Source organism: Nipponia nippon, unplaced genomic scaffold (genome assembly GCF_047370975.1).
Source record: "Nipponia nippon isolate SJK-2023a ecotype South Korea unplaced genomic scaffold, ASM4737097v1 scaffold_3, whole genome shotgun sequence".
NCBI classification, from domain to species: Eukaryota; Metazoa; Chordata; class Aves; order Pelecaniformes; family Threskiornithidae; genus Nipponia; species Nipponia nippon.
In genome coordinates, this window is record NW_028262347.1 from 821619 (window position 1) to 841701 (window position 20083).

The 20083-nt window shown below is 70.5% G+C and overlaps 1 protein-coding gene across 2 annotated transcripts; it reads right to left on the reverse strand.

Moving 5' to 3' along the window:
- Window positions 1-5583: 5583 nt before the first annotated feature.
- MAPK8IP2 (mitogen-activated protein kinase 8 interacting protein 2) lies at window positions 5584-19473 on the reverse strand. Of its 2 annotated transcripts, XM_087767488.1 has the most exons (13): window positions 19334-19473; window positions 14288-14393; window positions 13388-13627; window positions 11419-11521; window positions 11089-11238; window positions 8785-10965; window positions 8220-8295; window positions 7913-8085; window positions 7704-7813; window positions 7496-7615; window positions 7340-7410; window positions 7000-7098; window positions 5584-6882 (listed from the first exon to the last, which is right to left on the reverse strand). In XM_087767488.1, exons 1-13 carry the CDS (start codon window positions 19396-19398, stop codon window positions 6810-6812), a joined length of 3567 nt encoding a protein of 1188 aa, XP_087623614.1. In that variant the 5' UTR covers window positions 19399-19473; the 3' UTR covers window positions 5584-6809. The 2 variants fall into 2 exon arrangements, with proteins under 2 accessions (XP_087623614.1, XP_087623613.1); XM_087767487.1 differs by having other exon boundaries at window positions 8785-11238.
- Window positions 19474-20083: the final 610 nt, after the last annotated feature.

Below are 20083 nucleotides of genomic sequence, written 5' to 3' on the forward strand. Positions count from 1 at the left end.
CTGTTTCTGGGGCAACCGAGAGAGACCCGCCTGCACCCGCCTCTTGTCGCAAGAGGCCAGAAGTCTGCAGAGCGCAACTTTTCTGCAGAAAGTTTGGTCTGGGACCAGGAAAGCTGGACGCCTTCTTGCCATTTCTGAGGAGCCCTCCTCCTCCTCCCCCCGCAATTCCCCCCACTGTCCCCAATCCTCTTGCGAGGGCTGGAAATGGTGGATGCACCGCTCTGCCCTGGCGGAGCCGGCGGCCATGCCGCCCTGCCGTGCATCCCAGCTTCCACCACAAAGCAGCTGCAGCCGTACCTGTGTTGGCAAACACTGCGTGATCCCTCCTGCAGGACGGCGGCCGCGGCCGTCGCTCCCCGGGACACCACGGCTCGTCCCAGTCAGGCGTAACACGAAAGAAGGCGACTTCCAACCACGCTGCCGCGCCATCGTCCCCATCCCAGGGGCTGCCCGGGTCTGCCGCAAACCTGCTCCCCTGCCCCAGCAGCGACACCTTCATCCTCCTCATCGCCCTCCCCGCCAGAGCTGCGCCCTCCCTGTCGCCCCGCACCCGCCACAGACACGCGCACGTGGCAGAGCCCAACAAGCACGGGCTCGGGGCTTTGGAGACGGCACCATCCCTGGGCAGCACCAGGGCCACCAGGCGAATGTGCTTCGCTTCAGGGCAGCGCCTGGGGGGCCGCGGGTGCAGGCTGGTGCCGAGGCCCCTTCAACTGACCTGCTCGTTCCTCCCCAGCTGCAGACAGCCCCTTCCCACCCGGTGCCCACTGCGCCCCCCGAGCCCGCCCGGCTGGGGCGGCAGCGAGGGCGCTGGGTGGCCACATCCCACGCACCCCGCCGGCTGCGCAGCCAGTGCTTCGTGGTCCCCCCGGCTCCCGGGGCGGCCACGTCCCCCATGCCCCCAGCACCCGCAGCGCCCGACCAGGGTCAGGTTGCTCACCCTGGCGGCGCGGTGCCCGGCGCTGCCGTCACCAGGGCAGCCGGGTCGCCCAGTGGCCGAGGGCCAAGGTCTTGTCCCGTGGCCATCCCCAGCCCCCCAGCAGAACCGTAACCCTCCGCTAACACAGCTGCTGCTACTTTACTTTTATTTTCTCAGCTGAAGCAAAGAGGATTTTCCCCAGGTGTAGATAGCACTTTCCTGACTCTCTATCTATTCTGGCTGCATTGGCATCTCTGCTCCAAACATCTCCAGACCCAGTGAGACATTTCATTTTGAAAAGCCATCCAGGAGAAGGCAGAGCGGTAGCGGGCAAGGATCCAACCCCACGAGCCTGTGGTGCGGCCGGCAGCGAGCGCCGCACCCCTCGGCCGCGCCGTCCCGGTGGCGCCGGGACCGGCCGCGCGCGGCGGTTACTGTGATTCTCATGGCTTCTCAATGACTTGGGTTATCTTCTGTAAAAAGGGAGACACTTTTTTTTTTGCTTTGAAGGGTTTTTTTTTTAAAAAGTTGTTGGTATTTTTCCTTTGTCCAGACTAACGTCATCAATCCCTGTTCTCCATCAGCTCCTGTCTGTAATTCTGACTGTAAAAGAAGAGAAAACAAAACCCAAAGCACTTTGTTCCTGGTGGTGAAGAGCTTCACCAGCCAAAACCACTTCCAAGCGGCGACAAAGTGCGGCGCGGTTTTCTTTCTGTCCGCCCGTGGGCAGCCCTCACTGCCGCATGCATGTGTCACCCGCGGAGACACCCCCGCACGCCCCCGGGCGCGCGCTCACACCCACTGCATGTGCATATACCGGCTCCCGCCCTCGCATGCACACGTGCGACCACGCGCGCGCGCACGCGGCTCCAACATCCACACTCTTGTTTCTTACCCAGACGGACTCACCTGTGGGTTTTTGTTCCGTTCTTAATTTTACAGGGTCAGTTTGACTTCACCCTTATTTTGTATGGATTTTCGGAGATTTCTCCAGAGTCATGGAGGTGTGGCCATTCGCCTCCCGCCCTTGACGTTGTGATACACATACCCCACAGAGATCTATGTTTCTTATATTATATTATTATTATTATTAATTATTATTATTATTATTATGTAATAAATTTATAAGAAAGCTCTGCTTTGTCCCATGGTGTCTCTCAGCTCCAGCAGCCCCCAGACCATGGCTGCCGTCCAGGGCCCCTCTGCTCCCCCTCCACTGGGGATGCACCGGCACCCCCAGCACCCGAGCCGTGGGCAGCCGTGGGCAGCCGTGGGCAGCTGTGGGCAGCCTGCCTTCCTGCCCGCTGGGGCTCCTGTGCTCCCCCGGCCCGAGCCAGCAGCAGGGATGGCGGGGGGGAGCGGGGCTGGGCAGGGGCGATGTCCCGCTGCACTCAGGGGGGCTGCTGCTCCCCGGGGCTGCTGCTCTGTGCAGGGTGGTGCGGGACAGACCTGCACCCATCGCCCCGGTGCCCCGGGGCTCCCTGGCTGAGGCGGGGGGCAACTTCCCAGGGCTGGTGCCCCGCTGCAGGGAGCAGGGCTCTCCCAGGGCTGCCATACTGGGCTCGGCTTTGCAGGAGGAGGCGGCGCTGGAGCTGGTGCAGCGCTGCGGGCACCCTCGTGTCCCCAGCCCTGCAGTGACCTGTGTGACCAACGTCCCCTCCCGTGCTGGCCTGTCCCGTGCACTGCCCCAGGCCTGGCATCGGGCTCACCCCACAGGACCGGGGCCAAGCGGGAGCCCAGAGGGACAGACATGCTCAGGGCACGGTCTGGCCACAGGGCAGGGAACCCACAGCCACGGGGCTGGCAAGCGGCACCGTGAAGCCAGCTGTGGTGGTCTGCAGGGGAGCGTGCCAGCAGCTACAGCCCCGCGGGCTCCTGCCCATCCCGCCCCGCTCACGGGGCCCCACCACCCCGGGGCACCGCAGCCACCCCACCCCGCCACCTGTGCCCGCGTCCCTCCCCAGCGCCAAGCCCTCTGCTGTGCCCTGCCCCGGGGCGCCCGGCCAAGCTATGGCCAGGCCCCATTCCCGGGACGGGTGGGCTGCTGAGGGGCTGGGAGCCCTCGCTGTCTGCGAAGACACTGCAGGACTTGACTTACCCAGGCAAAAGGGTTGCCACGAGCTGTGCCGCTGCAGGGCTGGGGCCACGCCAGCTCTCGGGAGCGGTGATGCTGGTGCGGGCCCTGCGGCACCTCACGCTAAGCACTGGGTGTCCTTGGGGACGCTCATTCCTGCCTCCTCCCTGGCGCTGTCTCTTGCAGCTCCTCCTGCAGCGGCACCAGAGCCACGAGTGGGACGAGCCAGGACCCCGCAGAGCCGCTGCCGGTGCCCATCTCTGCCCACGCTGCCCGTGTCTGGCTGCCTGCCCCGGGGGCAGCGACTGCGTTTGGGGATGGCCCCAGCTCCCACCAGCCTCCGGGCTGGGTGCTGGGGACTGCGCTGGGGCCGCCTGTGCCAGACAGAGACATCCACCCAGCCGCAGCCCCACTGGGGCCCCGGCAAAGCCACCAGCGCCGCGCGGTGCCTCTCCCCAGGCCGGGGCACGGTGCCACCACCTGCGGCCGGAGTGGGGCACGGCGGCGCTGCCAGGCCGGCACTGGGGGCAGAGGCACGGGGCAGTTACAGCAGCTCCCGGGTCCCGGCCACGCGGCACGGGGGTTCCCGGGTGCTGGGTGCCAAGAGCTGAGGTGGGGTGGACACACACGAGGCCTCATTCAGTGTCTGCAGCTGCCGGCGAACCTGGACATCGCAGTTGCCTTGGGGAAAAAACAGGGGCCGAGGGAGAACGACCGGAGGGGAGGAGGGCAGGAGAGGTGCGCAGGGTCCTGGGGGGCCCCAGCTGAGCACCCCTGCCCCGGGCAGCCTCTCCAGCACAGGAGGCATCATGGTCACCCCAATGAGCCCCCAGTTTTCCCCAGGACCATCAACCCTCCACTGGCACATGCTTGAGCTGCTCAGCAGTGGTCTGGGTTTGGTGGCGTTATTGGCACTGATTGGAATACGCTTAATTAGATGCAAATGTTGCACAACGGTTGGCTGCTGTGCCTGGTGCACAGCTGTTACCTGGTGGGATTCATCGGCCGATAGGGACCATCATTCCCCATCCCCGCTGGCAGCAGCAGCCGAGGGGCTGCGGGGCGAGGGGGGTTCAGGAGGGAGCTGCCACCCCAGCTGGGAGCAGCGAGCGCGGGGGTGGAGGAGAAGGGGGTGATCCAGGCGCTGGGGGCTGCACCACGAGGGCGAGAGCCCGGCCACGGCGCTGCTGCAGCAGCCTCCAGGAATGCGCCAGGGCTGGGCCTCCAGCAGCAGCCCCGGTGGCAGCATGGGAGGGGGGGGGACGTGCTGCTGAGCCCCAGGGCCACGGTGCCGCCCGTCCCAGTGCCATGGGGCTGAGGACAGCCATGCTCACCTCCTGTGGCAGTGGCTCCGCTCCAGACCCCAGGGCCCGGGAAGGTGCCGGGAGCTCACGGCACCTCAGCCTCGTGCCCAGGCACCTTCTCTAGGGCCTGTCCTGCTTCGCTGGGACGCGTTTGGGGAGCCCAGCGCGGCTCCCGCCCCCACCTCGCTGCTGCTCCTACGCCCCGCGGCCCTGAGCCAGGCTCAGCCCAGGCTGGGGTTGCTCCCACCCGAGGGAGCCCTCCTCCCACGCAGCCGTGGAGCTGGGCACCGCGGATGGGGCTTTGGGGCCGGGGGCTCAGTGCCTCTCAGCAGCCCCCAGCAGCCATTCCCACTGTCGCCTCTGCAGCCGACACGGGGACGTGATGGGTCTGCCGCCACGTCCCACCCACCACATCCCACCCACCACACCGGCCCCGTGTACCCCGTGGCCTTGCTGCCAGCCCAGCCACACCGTGCCCACACCCCAAGGTCCCGGTACCCAGCTGTCCCCACAGCCGTCCCTCCTGAGCCTGGCGGCCCCTGTGCCACTCCATCCCCGAGCCCAGCTGGCCCCATGCCTGATGCTCCTGTCTCTGTGCCGCTGCCCGTTTCGGTGACACTGATGCCTTCTCTCCTCGTAGCCGCAGGCACAGGCCAGGACCCAGCGCGTGTCCGTGGGGCTTCTGTGCCACCGGGTGCCACAGGCTGACACGCAAGGGCTGGGTCCTGCTGCTCTGGGGCAATGGCTCGCTGCCCCCAGACTGCTGTGCCCCCCCGAGCTGGGAGGCTGCACCCCAAACCTCGGGGCACCGCAGCGCGGAGGTGACGCTCAAGCAGAAACGGGCTGCAAGAGACCACGGGGAGTGGGGATGGCTGTGCACCCCGCAGCACCCCGAACACCCAGCTGGGCACCCCGCACGTGCACACCCATGCACCCCGCACACCCTGCACCTCCTGCACATGCACACCCACGCACCCCGCACACCCATGCACCCCACATGCTCTGCTCCCCCTGCGTGACACCCACACACCACCCACCCTGTGCACCCCGCACACCCCGCCGTGCCGCACACCCCGCTGCAGCCTGGGCCCTGGCCGCAGCCCGCGTGCACGCTCGCGCGCCCCCCTCCCCTGACTGCGACGTGCCCTCCCCGCGCGCGCCGGTGCCCCCCGCTCTCCGGGGCGCAGTGCCCCCAGCCCGCACCCCACGGGGGCCCAGCCCCTCTGCCCTGCCCCGGGGGGCCCGGCTGCCCCCGCGGCCCCAACAGAGCACCCCGGGCCTCGCAGTCACACCAAGCATATATTTTATTGAAAGACCAAGTGGATGACAAGGCAGTGAGGGGAGAACCTTTAACCAGGGTTTGTACAAGTGTCAGTTGCTCAGGACTCCTCTTGTTGTTCGAGTTACGAGATAAATATTGGTACATAGAGCGGAGTGGAGTTATAGTCACTAAACTAGCACTGGTCGGATATACGGGGCCGGCAAGCAAAATAAATCACCAGGCACAGCAGTGAGGAGCAGGGGCGGCCGCCTGCCCGGTGCCACGCTCGGGCCGGACCCGGCAGCCGCCCCGGCCGCGGGTTTTCCTCTCGCAGGGCAAATACATTCAGGCCGGGGGGGCTCCCGTGGGGCCGGCAGCGTCACCCCCTGCCCTGGGGGGAGCCCCCCAGCCTGAGCACCGGTCCTGCGCCCCACGGCTGGCAGGGCCCCGCGGGGGGCTCGGCCCCCGGGGAGGGAGGGGATGGCAGAGCAGCAGTGGGACAGGGGCTGGGGACATGGATGGAGGCGAAGGGGCCGGGGGCAGGAGGGGCCGTGCCGCGCTCCCCGGGGGGCTGCAGCGCTGGGGCGGTGGAGGGGAGGGGGCCGAGGCGGCTGCACTGGGGTGCAGGGCCATTCCTGGGGCCTACAGCTGTGGGGGAGCCCCCGGGGGCTGCGCGGGTGGTGCTGCCGCTGCGCAGGGGGGCAGCATGGACTCGGGGGCTTCGCGGCTGGAGATGCTCAACCCAGCACCCCCACCTCCTCGTGCCCCATCAGCCCCCCACAGCCTCCCCCCAGCCCCATTCACCCCCCTGAGCCCCCCCCACTGCCCCCACAAGCATTTGCCCACACACACACCCCCTTCACCCCCCGACATCTCCATCCCCTGCGGCAGCGGCCGGCCAGGGGCACGGCTGGTCCCCGCTCCTGCGGCCCCCGGGCTGGCTTTGCTCATGCAGGGGGGCAGCCTCTCCCCCAGCCCCCAGGCTCGGCTGCGTCACCCCGTGGCTGGGGTCCCCAGGGCACAGGGCCGGGGCGGTGCTGGGCACACCCCGGATACCCACCCGTGGTCCACAGCTGCGGCCTGGCCCCCGGCCCCCCGAGAAGCGGTGAGGATGTGCGGGGAGTCCACGGGGCGTGGGCTGGAGCATGTGCAGGGGGGGCCAAGCCGGCTGGTTGTGGGGTCAGACAGAGTCTCTGGCCGTCTGTGGGGCTGGAGGGGGGTGCGGAAGCAGGAGACACCGTGACTGCCCCCCTACTCCAGGTAAATGTCCTCTGTGGGGCAGGCGTACTCCAGGTGCTCCTGGTAATATTCCTGAAACGCTCGTCTGCAAGGAAGGGCACAACGGGGCGGCTCAGGGCTGGGCTGGGCCCCGGACCCCAGCACCACAACCCCCTGCACCCCCAGCCCCACCGTGCCACCCCCGTCCCCATCCCCATCTTACCCGACGCACTCGGCGACGTGCCGCATGGATTCCTGGGAGACGAAGACGTGGCAGGCGAAGCGGCTCAGCACCGGGTGCTTGGTGATGAACCCGAAGTAGCTGGAGGAGGAGGGCAGGGTGAGGGGGGGACACCCCACTCCTGCCCCGTGGGGCCGTCCGGCAGCCGGGGGGGGCTCTGCGGAGCGGACACCCACCAGGGCCCTGGGGCTGGGGCAGCCGCACTGGGATGGGGACCGAGCAGGGGGAGCTGGTGCAGCACCGCAGGGGTGTGGGTGCCCCCGGGCAGGGGATGGAGGGGGGTCCCTTGGGGCTGGGCGGCTGTGGGAGGAGGGGGTCTCACCAGCTGTTCCGGGGGTGGCACCCGCAGAAGGAGATGTTCTTCATCTGGAAGAAGTGGCTGCAGCGCTCAAACTGGAAGAGAACAGGCGGCCGAGGTGTGGGCGCCCGGCTCGCGGCAGGGCAGGCGCCCGGCCCCCCGCCCACCTGCGCCCCTCACCTCCTCGTCCCGGCTGTACTCGGTGACGGTCAGGATGAGCTTGATGCCCTGCAGCGTGATCTCCAGGTCGCAGCTGGCCGGCGGGCGCAGGTGCACCGTCAGCTTCCTGGTGGTGGCAATCTGGGGGCAGGGCGGGGGCGTGAGGGTGGAGCTGATGGCGGCGAGGGGAGGAGGGGGCCACGCCGCCGCCCCCCTCCCGCGGGCTCACCTTCTGCATGGCGGCGCAGAGGATGCCGTTGCCCTGGTGGTACGGCACCTCCACCGAGCCCAGGAACTGCACGTTGAACCGCTCCACCCAGCACGGGTTCCTCTTCAGGCCTGTGCAGGGAGAGGGGACGAGGAGACGGTGCCCCGAGCCCCCTGTGCCCCGCGGCCCCCGCCACCCCCCACGGCCCCGGGGACCCCGCAGGCTCCTACCGATGGCATCCCTGGCTTGGCCGACAACCTCGTGGGCGTAGAAAGCGGGGAAGATGCCCCTCTCCCCCGTCCGCATGTTGTAGCCCCGGTACCAGTAGTCATCCTCCTCCAGCTCCACCAGGATGGGGTCGTCCACATCCAGCTCCAACTCATCCTCGTGGCGGGGGATGAACCTGGGGGGGACAGCCAGAAGGAGGGCGTGGGCAGGGAGGGGCAGAGCCGCGGGAGAGGGGGTCCTGTGAGACCCCCCCGAGGTGCCTGTGACCGTGGCCGTGGCTGGCACGGCGCGGCCGGGCTCGCTGCTCACCTGAAGACAGCCCGGTGGGTTTGCTCCCGCTCCTCCCCGTTCACCATGCAGGAGAACAGCCCGAAGGACTCTGTGCCTGCGGAGGAGGAGGCTGTGTGGGGTCGGGGTCAGCTCCCACCCCTCCGTTGTGGGGGGCACCCCCGCCTCTGCCCACCCAGGGGGTTGCGGGACGCGAGGGGAGCGGGGAGCAGCCAGCCATCACCCACGGGTTCAGGCCCCTCCTCGGGGGGTCCCACCAGAGCGCCTGGCCCTGCGCCCCCCACCCGGCAGCCCGGGGCCGAGGACCCCGCGGGGCGCTGGTGCGAAGGCGCGTTGGGGATCGGCCACCCAGCGAAACCTCGTGGCCCCACCGGAGAGAGCCCACGGCCTTCGGGTCCGGCCCCACGCCCCCTGCAGCCGCCCTGCCCCTGCCCCACCTCCCGTGCCATGCCGCACCGTGCCGCGCCATGCAGGGACGATGCCATGGCTGGGATGGCTGAGGCGGGACGGCGGAGGGCAGCCAGCCTGCTGATAGCAGGCAGAGCAGCCTGGGACGGCACGGCACGGCACGGCGCAGGTCACTTACTGGAGGAGCGGGAGGTGCTGTTGACAAAGACGTTGAGGAACTTCTTGGAGAACTGCAGGTCGGCCTCGGGGGACGAGTCCTCGGAGGAGCTGTGGGCGTCGGGGGCCACCAGCCCATCCCCGAAGGCCGCCTCGTCCTCCAGGTCACAGCGGTCACAGGCACGGAGCAGGTCGCTGTCGTCGCTCAGCACCGAGGTGCAGCGCCGCAGGCTCACCAGCTCCAGCTGCGTGTGCTCGTCCACCACCAGCGTGTACTTCACCGAGTCGTAGGCCAGGGACTCGTCCAGCGCCCGCGGCTCCAGCGTCCCGGGGGCGGGCGGCAGCTCCCCCCCAAAGCTTCCCCGCAGCGGGTCCTCGGGGAAGGGGGAGCCCTTCAGGTAGGGCGCCTCGTCCTCGTCCGTGGAGTAGGCCATGGTGAAGCCGCGGTTGGTCTTGGCGGTGGAGACATCCAGGGTGGGTGGGCTGGTGTCGGGGCTCTGCCCCCCAGGCGCTAACCGGACGTCGTCGATCATGTCGTCGGCCTCCAGGATGCCCGAGTCCAGGTCCCTGTCAACAGCCCAGTCCTCTGGGCCGGCGGCCAGCGGTGCCGTGGCGGTGCGGGGCTCCCCGCTGGCGGCCTCGGTCCTGGGGGAGGTGCGTGGGGGGGTACGGGGCGGCCCGGGGTGGCAGCCAAAGGTGGCCAAGACCTCGGAGGCGCCCAGCCTGTCGAGGGCGACGGGGCGGCCCGGGAAGACGGGCGCGATGGTGTCGTTGGTGGGGTTGCTCAGGAAGAGGAAGGGGCCCGGCTCGTCGGTGGGCAGCTCCGGCACGGGCTCCGTCCCAGCACCCAGGGCCTGTTCATTCTCGGCGCGCTGGAGGGAGCTGCGCAGCGTCTCCATGTCCACCAGCTCGATGGTGCGCTGGCAGTGGGGCAGGGCGGCCGGCTCCCCCGTGCCCACCGGGGAGTCCCGCGAGCCGGGCTCCCCATCCAGCGCCTCACTCAGGATCTCGGGCTCCAGGTCGGAGGCCGGGGAGATGGTGTCGCAGAGCGAGTGGGTCTGCTGGAAGCACTCGTCCGGGCACTTGATGGGGTAGGAGCCCTCCGAGATCATCTTGTTGACGAGGTTGCTGAGCAGCCAGGGTGAGTCCGAGTCCTCGCTCAGGTCGGGCTCCGACTCCGAGTCGGAGTCATACTCGCTGTTGTCCTCCTCGTCAGCCTCGGGCATCAGCTTGGGCCCCACGGGCAGGTAGAAGGAGCGCCGGATGCTCTCCAGGCTGTGGTCCGGGTCGATCTTCAGGTCCAGGGGGCTGGAGGCAGGGATGTCCGTCTGGCCCGCGGGCGCGGAGGAGTCCGCTGGGTTCAGGCTGTCATAGTAGCCCTCCATCTTCAGCTCCGCCAGGCTCTCCCGCCTCACCACACCGCGCTCCGGGAGCTCCCTCTCCAGGGTCTCCTCCTCCTCCTCCTTGCCCTTGTCCAGCAGCAGGGAGTCCTTGATGCCCATCAGGCCGGGCGCTTCCAGCTCTGTCTCCAGTTCGGCCTCCGAGGTGGGCGAGCTGGCCTCCTCGATGGAGTTGGTGAGGTGGGAGGACCTGCCGCTGCTGCTGTCACTGCTCAGGTCCAGCTCCGTCTCTGAGATGGAGGAGATCATGTTGCTGACCAGGCGCCCACCGGCGAAGGCCGCCTCAATCTCCCCCTCCACGTCCGAATCAGAGCCGGGCGAGCTGAGATCTTCGCCGTGCCGGCTGCCGGGCAGGAAGGGTTTGGTGGTCCTGCTGGTGAGGTCGGCCTCGATGCCGGGGTCCGAGGAGGGCGAGGTGGTCTCCGAGGAGCCCGAGGGGTGCCCGCGCACGCTGGCCGCCCGGCCGTGCTGGGGGCCCTCCCCATCAGAGCTGAGTGGCTCTGCTGGCCCCGTGGGGCACGTGTAGGCGCCCGGCAGCCGGGCCCCCTGCCCATCGCACCGCTCAGCGACAGCCCCGGCCGCCAGCTCCTCCCGGGGCCGCGGGGAGCTGGGCTGCTCACGGGGGGCCGCAGGGGACCCCGGGCTCCCAGACCCCAGGCCACCCCCTTTGCCGGGCGCTGGCCTCTCCCGGCCGCCAGCCACCTCCTGCTTTGGTGGGGCACGGCGACCATCAGCGGCCACGGGGGCCTGGGGCGGCGAGCCTGTGTCGGGGCCCGTGGTGGGGCCAGGAGGAGCCGCAGGCCCTGTTGGAGAGAGAGACGGTTCAGGGGGTGGCTGGCGGAGGTGCGACGGGGAATGCGGTGCTCGGAGCGCAGAGATGATATTCATGTTATAATCTTCCCCGGCTCTCGGGGGCGATGGGTTACCATGTGCCAGGGACTCGTGGCTGTTGCCTTGCGAGTCAAAGGGGGAGGGCTGCAGCGAGGCGGGGGCCTGCCCGGCCCCCCCGGAGCTCGGCCCCTTCGGGCTCTCCAGGCAGGGTCCGTCTTGGATGCAGGCGTGGGGAGACAAGTGTCCTGCAAGGGAAGGCAGAGCCCCGCGTCAGCCCTCTGCCCCCCGCGCCGGGGCGAAAATCCCGCCAGGCTTTAGCCAAAGCGGGATGGCCGTGGGACCCCCGGGCCGGAGCCCACCCCGGCACCAGCCCCTGCCCCACGGCCCCGCTCCGGACCAGGACCCCATCCCCAACCCGCGCTCACCGATGTGTGAGGAAGAGGAGGAGGAGGAGGAGTGGAGAAGGGCTTCCTGCCAGGTGGTGCGGTGAGCCGGTGGCGGGAAGCTGCCGTTGTTGTTCAGGGAGTCCTGGGGGAAGAGCAGAGCCAGGGTGGGTGGGTGGGCGAGCCCCGGGGAGGGGACACGGGCGGCCGAGCCCAGGGACAGCGCCCACGGGGCATTTGGGGACCCAGCAAGAGGGGCTTAGCCAGGGCGCCTGGCAGGGGCTGCGCAGGGACAGGGGGGCACCAGATGAGGCTGGGCCGGTGCGGGAATGCTCCTCAGCACCGCTCGGTGCCCCTTGGGAGCGCCCAGACCACGTGCCCAGGGGCTTATCCGGATTAGGGCCACGACGTCCCCAGCTCCCCTGCCCGGCCAGACTCAGGCCAGGGCAGTGCCTGTCACAGAGCAGGACCGAGGGACAGCACGCCACCCGTCCTGCACCGCCCCAGGGACACCACCACGCAGGGGACGCGCTGGCACCGGGGCTCTCCCCACGGGACCCCCGGCACGAGGCCCTGCTGCGACCTGTCCCCCCGAGAGCAGAGCCCGACCCCAGCGTGCGGGACCCCACCGCCTCCCCCAAAGAGCTGCCAGCCCCACAGCATGGGCAGGAGCTGGCAGAGCCTCGGCTGCCCCGGCCGGTGCGGCGGCAGCTGCAGATTAGTCCCGGCGGGAAGCACAGGCAGCGATAATCCCGCCGAGCGGGAGATTAGCGAGCGGGACCGGTGCCACGTGCCGTGGGGCACGCACGAGCGCGGCGGGAGGGAGGGTGGCAGGGACCTGGCGCGGTGGGGGGGGTCGGGCATCGCACGGGCTGTGCTGCAGCCCTGGGGATGGGTTCTGGGGCGGATGGGAACGGGCACTGGGGGGGATGGCGCCCCAGGACCAGGGTCTTGCCTCCTCCTGGGGCTGGTGCAAATGGGTCAGAGCAGAGATTACTGGGATTTGCACCCCAGGCACACCAATGAGGGCCGGATCCGGCCACCACCGGGGGCTCTGCTCACACCCCGAGGGACGATGGATCAGGGCAGCCGGAGTGATCCAGCTTTGCCAGTGCATCCCCCCGGGGTGCAGCGGGTCAGGGCTGGCGGGCTCTGGGGGAGAGCCCTGGGGCTTTGTCACCTTCCAGTGCCGGCCTGGCCAGGACCCCCAGCCCCCCGACAGCCCCCCAGCGCCAGCAGCGTGTGGTGCCCTCCCGGGAGGGGGCCGAGAATCCTGAAAGCCCCCCGGCACCATGGCAACGCAGCCGGATGCAGGCAGCACCGCATGCGGCTTCCCACACACTGCGGTGGCGTGGCAGCTCAGGGCCGGCACCGCACATGCGTGCGCGCGGGGACGCGGGGACACGGGGACACCCCCGCAGCGCCACGCCTGCGGGGACCCCCCCCACCCCACCCGCCCCGGGGGAGCCCCTGAGCCCAGCTCCGGGGACGGAAAAGGAGGGATGTGGTGTGCACGAGTATCCGTGCACACGCAGCCGTGCACACACGTGTGACGCACAGGGCCGGCACGCGACACCCGCGGTGCCCGCAGCCAGCAACCACCTGCAGCACCTTGCAGCCCTCTGCCACACGGAGACGTCCCGGACCCCCTGCTCACCCCAGCGCCCTGCACATGGGGATGGGGCCCGTGGGACCCCCCAGACGCCTGGGCCAGGGCCCGGCAGGGAACGTGCAGGGGCCCCGCTGGCATCGCACAGACCCATCCCCAACGTCTCCAGCTCAGCCCCGCCACTGCGGAGCTGGAGCCAGCACCATCTTTGCCCTTCTCTGCCCTCCTGGCGCTCCTGGTGCCTGGGACCCCCAGGGCGGGCGCAGCCCTCAGCCCACCCCCGGGCAGAGCCCTGGGGGGCCCCTTCCCACACCACAGCCCACAGAACCCCTGCTCCTCCTCCTCCACCAGCCCTGGGGTGCGGGGGGCAGAGAGACCCCTCCCAGCCACCCCCACCCTCACCTGGGTGCCCGGGGCCGTCAGGTTGAGGGTGGTGGGCCGGTGCTTCTGCGTCTCCTCCAGGGCAGGCGAGGGGATGGGTGAGGCTGAAGGGGACGGTGGAGCTTCCAGCTCGTTGCCCTCCTCCTCCTCCTCTTCCTCCTCCTCCTCCTCGTTGTCGTCGATCATCTCGAACTCCTGGAAGTCATCCTGGAAGGTGCAGACGGGGTGCGGCTGCTCGCCGCGCTCCAGCACCAGGCAGTCCTGGGGATGCGGCACCGGGTTAGCGGCCACGGTGCTTGCGCTCACCCCGCCACGGCCCCACTCCCCGGCACGGCACAGCCGCCGCACCGCGACCCTCCCCAGAGGCTCTGCCAGCACCAGGCTGGCAGCGCCTCCGCTCCCGCCCCCATGGGATGGGGGTCTCCGAGCAGAGGGAAGCCTCTGCGCCAGGGACCAGCGATCCCCCTGGCTCCGCCGGCTCCCTGCCTGTCCCTCCCTGCCTGTCCTGGCCCCAACACTCAGCAATTCATCCCACCCACATGCCTGCCCGGACCCTGCCCGTTTCCCCAGCACGGTCCACCCCAGTGCCAGGTAGAGCTGGGGATGAGCTGCGTAAGTGGAAGCCATGGGAGCTACAGGCGGGCACCCGGCTGCTGAGCCACCCACGTTCCCTGCAGCCACCTCATGGGGCTCGGCCAGAGGCAGTGAGAGGCCCCGGGGTGCCTGGCCATGCCGGCGGGGTCCCTGGGCTCTGAAACCCGGCTGCACTCTGCGGTGCATCCCCTCCGCGCCCTGGCACAGGGGCCCCTGCACCCTCCACTCCAGGAGGGGCCCTGCCAGGCCAATGGCCCCCCAGTCCTCGGCACAGCCCCTCACAGACACCATATCCCCAGGGGGACTCGGCACGCTCAGCTCCTGCACCTTCTCGTAGTGGTCCGAGTCGTAGTTCAGCCCGATGCCGCAGTCGTCCGTGATCTCCGAGAGGTCCTCGTCATCAAACTCCTCCAGGCTGATGTCCTGGGGGGGCCTGGGGAGAGGGGCCGGGGACGTCAGGGCTGGGGGCGACACGCCGACAGACCTCAGGGAAGTGCCTCCCGCTCCCCCCACAGCACCATCAGGGCCTGGAGAGCCGACTGGCACCGCAGGCACGTGCTGGCATCGTACCGCCATCACCCCAGGGTGCCAGCATGGGAGCACCAACCAGGCAATGCCACAGGGACATGCTGGCGTGGCACCATCGCCCCACGGTGCCGGCACAGGAGCACCAGCCAAGCCGACATGGCACGCTCCTGGGGGTCGCCCCGAGCTGGGAGCCAGGCAAGGCCAGCGGTGCCCGGGGTGGCTGCTCTCAGCACCACGCTCCCTCCCGCCCAGCTCGCCACAAACTGCCCAGATTCACCACTGGCCTCATGCCGGGGCGGTGAGAGCCCAGCGCGGCTCAGGGCCACGCAGCCACGGGTTGCCCCCGGCCGGGCAGAGGTGCCAAGGCCACCGCCATAGCGGGCAGCGCGTCTCCCAGATTCCCAGCCCAGAAAAATTCCTTGAGCCAAACCCAAGGCACATCGGAGCCGAGGCGGGGACGGCTGCCGCCACCACTGGCTTCAGGGTGACCTGTGCCACAGGGCTGCTTTCCTCGGGGGTTTACTTTAGGTTTAACCTGAAGCAGAGCCGTGCGCCATCCCGCAGCGCTGCCCCGGCGCAGGCCCTGCCCGCGCAGGCAGGGATGGCGGGCGGCGAGGGAGGATCAATGCCCCGACACCCCAGCCTTGCCCGCGCTGCCTGCCTCCTGCCTGCCCCACAGGCAGGGCTGGGGCTGCCCCTGCCCGAGTAAGGGCAGTCAGAGAAACCAAGCGGAGCCGTTCCCGTCAGGAACAGGGGTGTCATGGAAACCAGCGGTTCTGCAGGGAAAGGGGAAAAAAAAAAAGGAAAAAGACGACAACTCTTGGCAGGATTTGGTGTCAGGAAACGGAAATGAAACGTTTCTGGCGGCTCTGTAGGGTGGGAGGTGCGGGAGCACCCGGGTGCCGGCGAGGACCCTCTGCCCACCCGTACCCTGCTGGGGTCCGGGGACGCCCAGGGCCCCCCATGGCCCAGCCTGAGGGAGCGCGGCAGCCCCCGGGTGGGGTCAGGGAACATGGGGCTCCTCCGGCACGGATGGGTCTGGGGCCTTGCTGGGGTCTCATTGGGGTCTCACTGGGTCTCGGTCCCAGGACCCGGCTGGCAGCGGGAGCAGACCCCCACGCAGCGGGAGTCACAGCCCCCACAGCCACAGCTGCCTCCTGAGCCACCTCCGCTGCTTTGGCCCCTGCTTTTGCCCCAAACTCCCCTTTTCCAGCCCCTCACCCCAGCACGGAGGCCAGTGCTTACTGCCATTTCACAGAGAGAGAGATTTCCCCAAATCACATAATTCCCAGAAGTAGGCCATTGAGACAGCACCAAATACTCGCAGATCTGTGGCGAAAGCATCAGAGCTGGCAGTGGGACCACAGCCTCGGCCTGCAGTGGGGCACGGGGCTGGGCCAGACCCCGGACCCCAGACCCCGGCCAGGGGTGGGGGAGCCCCGGGGCAGCGGGGAGCAGAGCCCTGAGGACGGTGGGGCGGCGGTGGCAGAGCGCCGGGGTGGTGGGGAGCAGGCCTGTCTCCCCAGCCCCAGGGGACATTGGTGGCTGCTCTCCCGCAGGCAGCAGGGTGGGGGGCAGAACCCTCTTGCTGCCAGAGTGGCTGCTGGGACCCGCTGCGCTCCCTGGGGGCAAGCAGGGGCCTCAGGGATCCCTAAGGGGGGAGGCAGGTGGGAGGGCAGGGAGAGCACGGCCGTGAGTCCTCCTGGGATGGAGACCTGCCGTGGTCCTGCAAAACCCTGGCCAGGCTCCGCTCCCGCACCCCTGGACCCTCCTCACCCAGGGGACCAACTCCACCAGCCCTCGTCCTGGCTGCGGGGACACGCACACCAAGCTGGCACGGCACGGCACGGCTGCCCTGCACAAGCAGGGCTGGGGCCCCTGCCCCACACAGGGCTCCTGCCCACCCGCGGCGGGGTGCTGGCCACCCGGGGAGGCCGTCCCCCCTCAGCGGGGAGCGACTGCCGTGACAAACCACGGCTGAAATTTCTAGGTCACGGCGCTCCCGAGCTGGGGCAGGCACGGCAGGATGGGGCTGCGAGAGCCGGCCCGGCCCCACAGCCTCCCCGAGGGGACCCTGACCCCGCTACAGCCAGAGAAGGGGCAACACCATCGCTGCGGGTGCTGGGACGCAGCAAGGGGTGCCTCGGACACACCGGTGATGAGCAGCAGGCGGGAAGGACGGTGCCCGTCCCTGCGATGACTGCACAGGACACCGCGGCCAGCCGGGAGCACCCGAGCGAGGGTCCAGAGCTGAAGCGGAGCCGAGGCAGCGGTTTGGGGAGAGGGGAGCTCGCCCCAGCCCCACACATGGAGAGGGGGTCGGGAAGGGCAGGAGGCAGCAGGACACCCCACCGCAGGGTGTGCAGGGACCCGGCACCCCACCGCATGCGCCAGGCCGGCCTCGCCGCCGCCGCTTTGCCACGTCCTGAGCTGGGCCTGGCTGGTGGAGGGGAGCAGGAGGCTGGGGCAGCACCAGGCGAGGGCCGGGAGCCGGACCCCAAAGGGGCCCAGCATCACCCGCCCCTGGGGCACGGGGCATGGGGCCGTGCAGGGACGGGGAGCAGGGTGCACACCGGGGCGCATGCAGGCACGCACACCGGTGTTTGCACCGGAGCTGCCGGGGGCCGGGCTTCCCGAGGAGGGAGTGACGACGGAGCAGGCCACGGGAAGATTGAATTTCCTCATTATTTTCAGACCAGCTCCCTGGACAGTTCGCCCTGGCAGTGGTTCTCCTGCAACGGCTTCTCCCCCGGGGACAGGCCAGGGACCGGGATGGCAGATGCGCCCCCACCCCTCTCCACACCCACCGGCCCCCGCTGCTCCCAGGGCAGGGAAGGGGCTGCAGGGAGGTCGGTGCTGACCCTTGGGGGCCTAACCCCGCCAGCATCCCCCACCCCAAACCCCGGCACCCAGAGCTCCCATGGCCCGACCTGCGGCCGCCCCTACCGGGTGCACCGCGGCCTTTCCACACCCATCCCTCCCCACCGTGTCGCCTTTACCGGCTTCTTCCCCTCCCATCAGGGCATCCCACCCCACCAGCCCCACCGAGCCCCGGGCGGGGTGCAGCCTCCCCAGGGACCTCCTTGGAAAGGGCACAATCCGGATTCGGCCCTTGCAGGGCCCAGCTGAACCGGCACAGGCCAATCCCATTGCCCGGTGCTGCCGGGCCAGGGCACACCGGGGCTGCGCCCCTGGTGCGGGCGATAGCCATGGCCTCGCCGTCCTTACCAGGCCCTGCCAGGCTCTAGGGACTCGCGGGTGCTCAGCGGGACCCGGGTGCACTCGCTGCCACAGCATCCCCAGGGATTCGAGCCGGTCCTCAGAGACCGGGTGCTCCTGGGGAGCTGGAGGGGCAGTGGTTGGTCCGTGGCTGGGGGGCAGCGGACACGGCCAGCGCGGGGCCAGGCTGCCGCCATCCCTCCCTCGCAGGGCGCAAGGGCAGAGGGAGACATGGAGCAGCAGCGAGCTCGGTCCCAGTGGGATCGAACTCCCTGGGGGAGAGGAGGGGGCCTGGGCCGGGCTGGGGGGGCCCTGGGGGGCTCTGGCCTCGCCTCCCCCTCACAGCCCCGGCCGGGACACGGCCCTGGCCCAGGCCTCACCGCAGCAAAGGGGAGGGAGCTGCCGGGGCCGTCTCTGACCCCGCACGGCAGGGCGCAGGGGCTGCCCGGGAGCACAGCGAGCAGGACACAGCCGAGACCCCCCGAGTGTTGCTCGGGGCCCAGATCCCGGGCGAGAGGCAGGACGGAGCCGCGCAGCCACAGCAGAGGCCGTGTCCTCGCCTCCCTGCACCACGGCAAGCGGGGACGCCCTGGGGTCCCGCTGTGCGGCGTGGCTGGGGAAGGGGATGCCCGGGGAGGGGGACAGAGCCCGGGGAGCAGCCGCGAGACCCGCCCGGCGCAGGCCAGAACCAACCAACGGCGCATCCCACGTCCCCACTGGATTCCCTCCGTCCGCAGCTTCCGCACCCCAAGAGCTCCCCGGGTGCCCCCCGCCGCCGTCTCCCACCCTTCTGCATCCCGGGGTCCCCATCCTGCACCCAGCTCCTGCCCAGCCCCGTGCCGCTCGCCCGGGGACCCCAGCCCCGAGGGGTCCCGCCAAGGTCAGGCGAGTGCGGGGCAGGGGCCGAGGGCTCGGCCGCGTCCCCCTGCCCGCTGGGCGAGGGACCCCCACGCACCGCGGCCCTGCGGGAAGGTGACCCGCCACGGGCGCGGCGGACGGGGGGTCCCGGCCTTCGGCACCCACCGCCTTTCGCCCGCGTTTGACCTCGGGAGCGCCGAGCCTCGGCGGGGAGCGGGGCGGCTGCCGACCCCCCGCCGAGCCCCGCGCCCCCCGGCTCCGGGGGCTCCCGCCACCCCGGGCCGAGCCCCCCCTTCGCCCGGGCCCGGCCCCGAGCATCCCCGGCCGCCTCCGGGGCCGCTGCGGCGCGGCGGGAGAGACAAAGAGGCGGCGGCGGCGGCGGCGGCTCCCCCCGCAGCGGCGGGATGCGGCGGCACCGGGCCCAGCCGAGCCGGGGGGGGGGGGGGGGGGGGTGCTCCGGCCCGCCGGGGCCGGGGGGGGGCTCGGCGGGGCCCCCCGAGCCCCAGCACCCCCCGGGCGGGGGGGAGCGGCCGGGGATGCTCCGGGGCGGGGGGACCCGGCGCGGCGGTAACCCCGGTGGGGGCCGCAGCGGGCCGCGGCCCGGCGGCCCAAGGTGAACGGGCGGGGGAGCCCGGGCCCGCCGTGCCCCCGCCGGGCCCCGCGGCCAAGGGCGGTGCGGCGGGAAGGGCAGCCCCCGCGCCGCAGTGCCCCGGCCCCGCCGGCCCCCCTGCACCGCCCCGCACCGCCCGCGGCCCGGGCCGGGCTCACCTGCAGCCGGGCGGGGAGAGCGAGTGGAAGGTGGAGAGCGAGAACATCTCGGCGCGATCCGCCATCTTCTCCCGGCCGGGGCTGCGCCGGACTGCGGAGCTGCGCGGGGAGCGCGGGGAGCGCGGCCGGGCGGGGCGCGGGGGCGGGAGCGCGCTATGGCGGGGGGGGGGGGGCCTCTATAGCGAGGGAGGAGCCGGGAGGGGCGGGGGATGCCGCGGGGGGGGCAGGGGGCGGGGGTGGAATGGGGAGGGGGGCGGGGGGTGGCATAGGCGGGGGATCGGGGAGGAGCTGGGGGCTGTATAGGGAGGGGGGCTGCTTAGGGAGGGGCTGGGGGCTGTATAGGGAGGGGTTGGGGGGTATAGGGAGGTATAGGGAGGGGAGCGGGGGATGGTATAGGTGGGGGGGCTGTCTAGAGGGGAGCGGGGAGGAGCTGGGGGCTGCTTAGAGAGGGGACGGAGGCTGTATAGGGAGGGGGGCTGCTTAGAGGGGGGCTGGGGGCTGTATGGGGGGGAGCAGGGAGGGGCTGGGGGCTGTATAGGGAGGGGCTGGGGACTGTATGGGGGGAGCAGAAAGGGGCTGGAGGCTGTATAGAGAGGAGGAGCTGTATAGAGAGGGGCTGGGGGCTGTAGGGGGGAGCAGAAAGGGGCTGGAGGCTGTATAGAGAGGAGGAGCTGTATAGAGAGGGGCTGGAGGCTGTATGGGGGGAGCAGGGAGGGGCTGGGGATTGTATAGGGAGGGGGCCTGTATAGA

What these genes read in the sequence shown, in the direction of transcription:
- MAPK8IP2 (XM_087767487.1), bottom strand. Translation starts at nt 19,398, where the DNA reads ATGGCGGATCGCGCCGAGATGTTCTCGCTCTCCACCTTCCACTCGCTC. An exon ending in ACCCACCGGGCTGTCTTCAG is followed by an intron (nt 8,086 to 8,219) that starts GTGAGCAGCGAG and finishes TGTCCCCCCCAG; the next exon opens with GTTCATCCCCCGCCACGAGG. An exon ending in TGCCACCCCCGGAACAGCTG is followed by an intron (nt 7,099 to 7,339) that starts GTGAGACCCCCT and finishes CTCCTCCTCCAG; the next exon opens with CTACTTCGGGTTCATCACCA.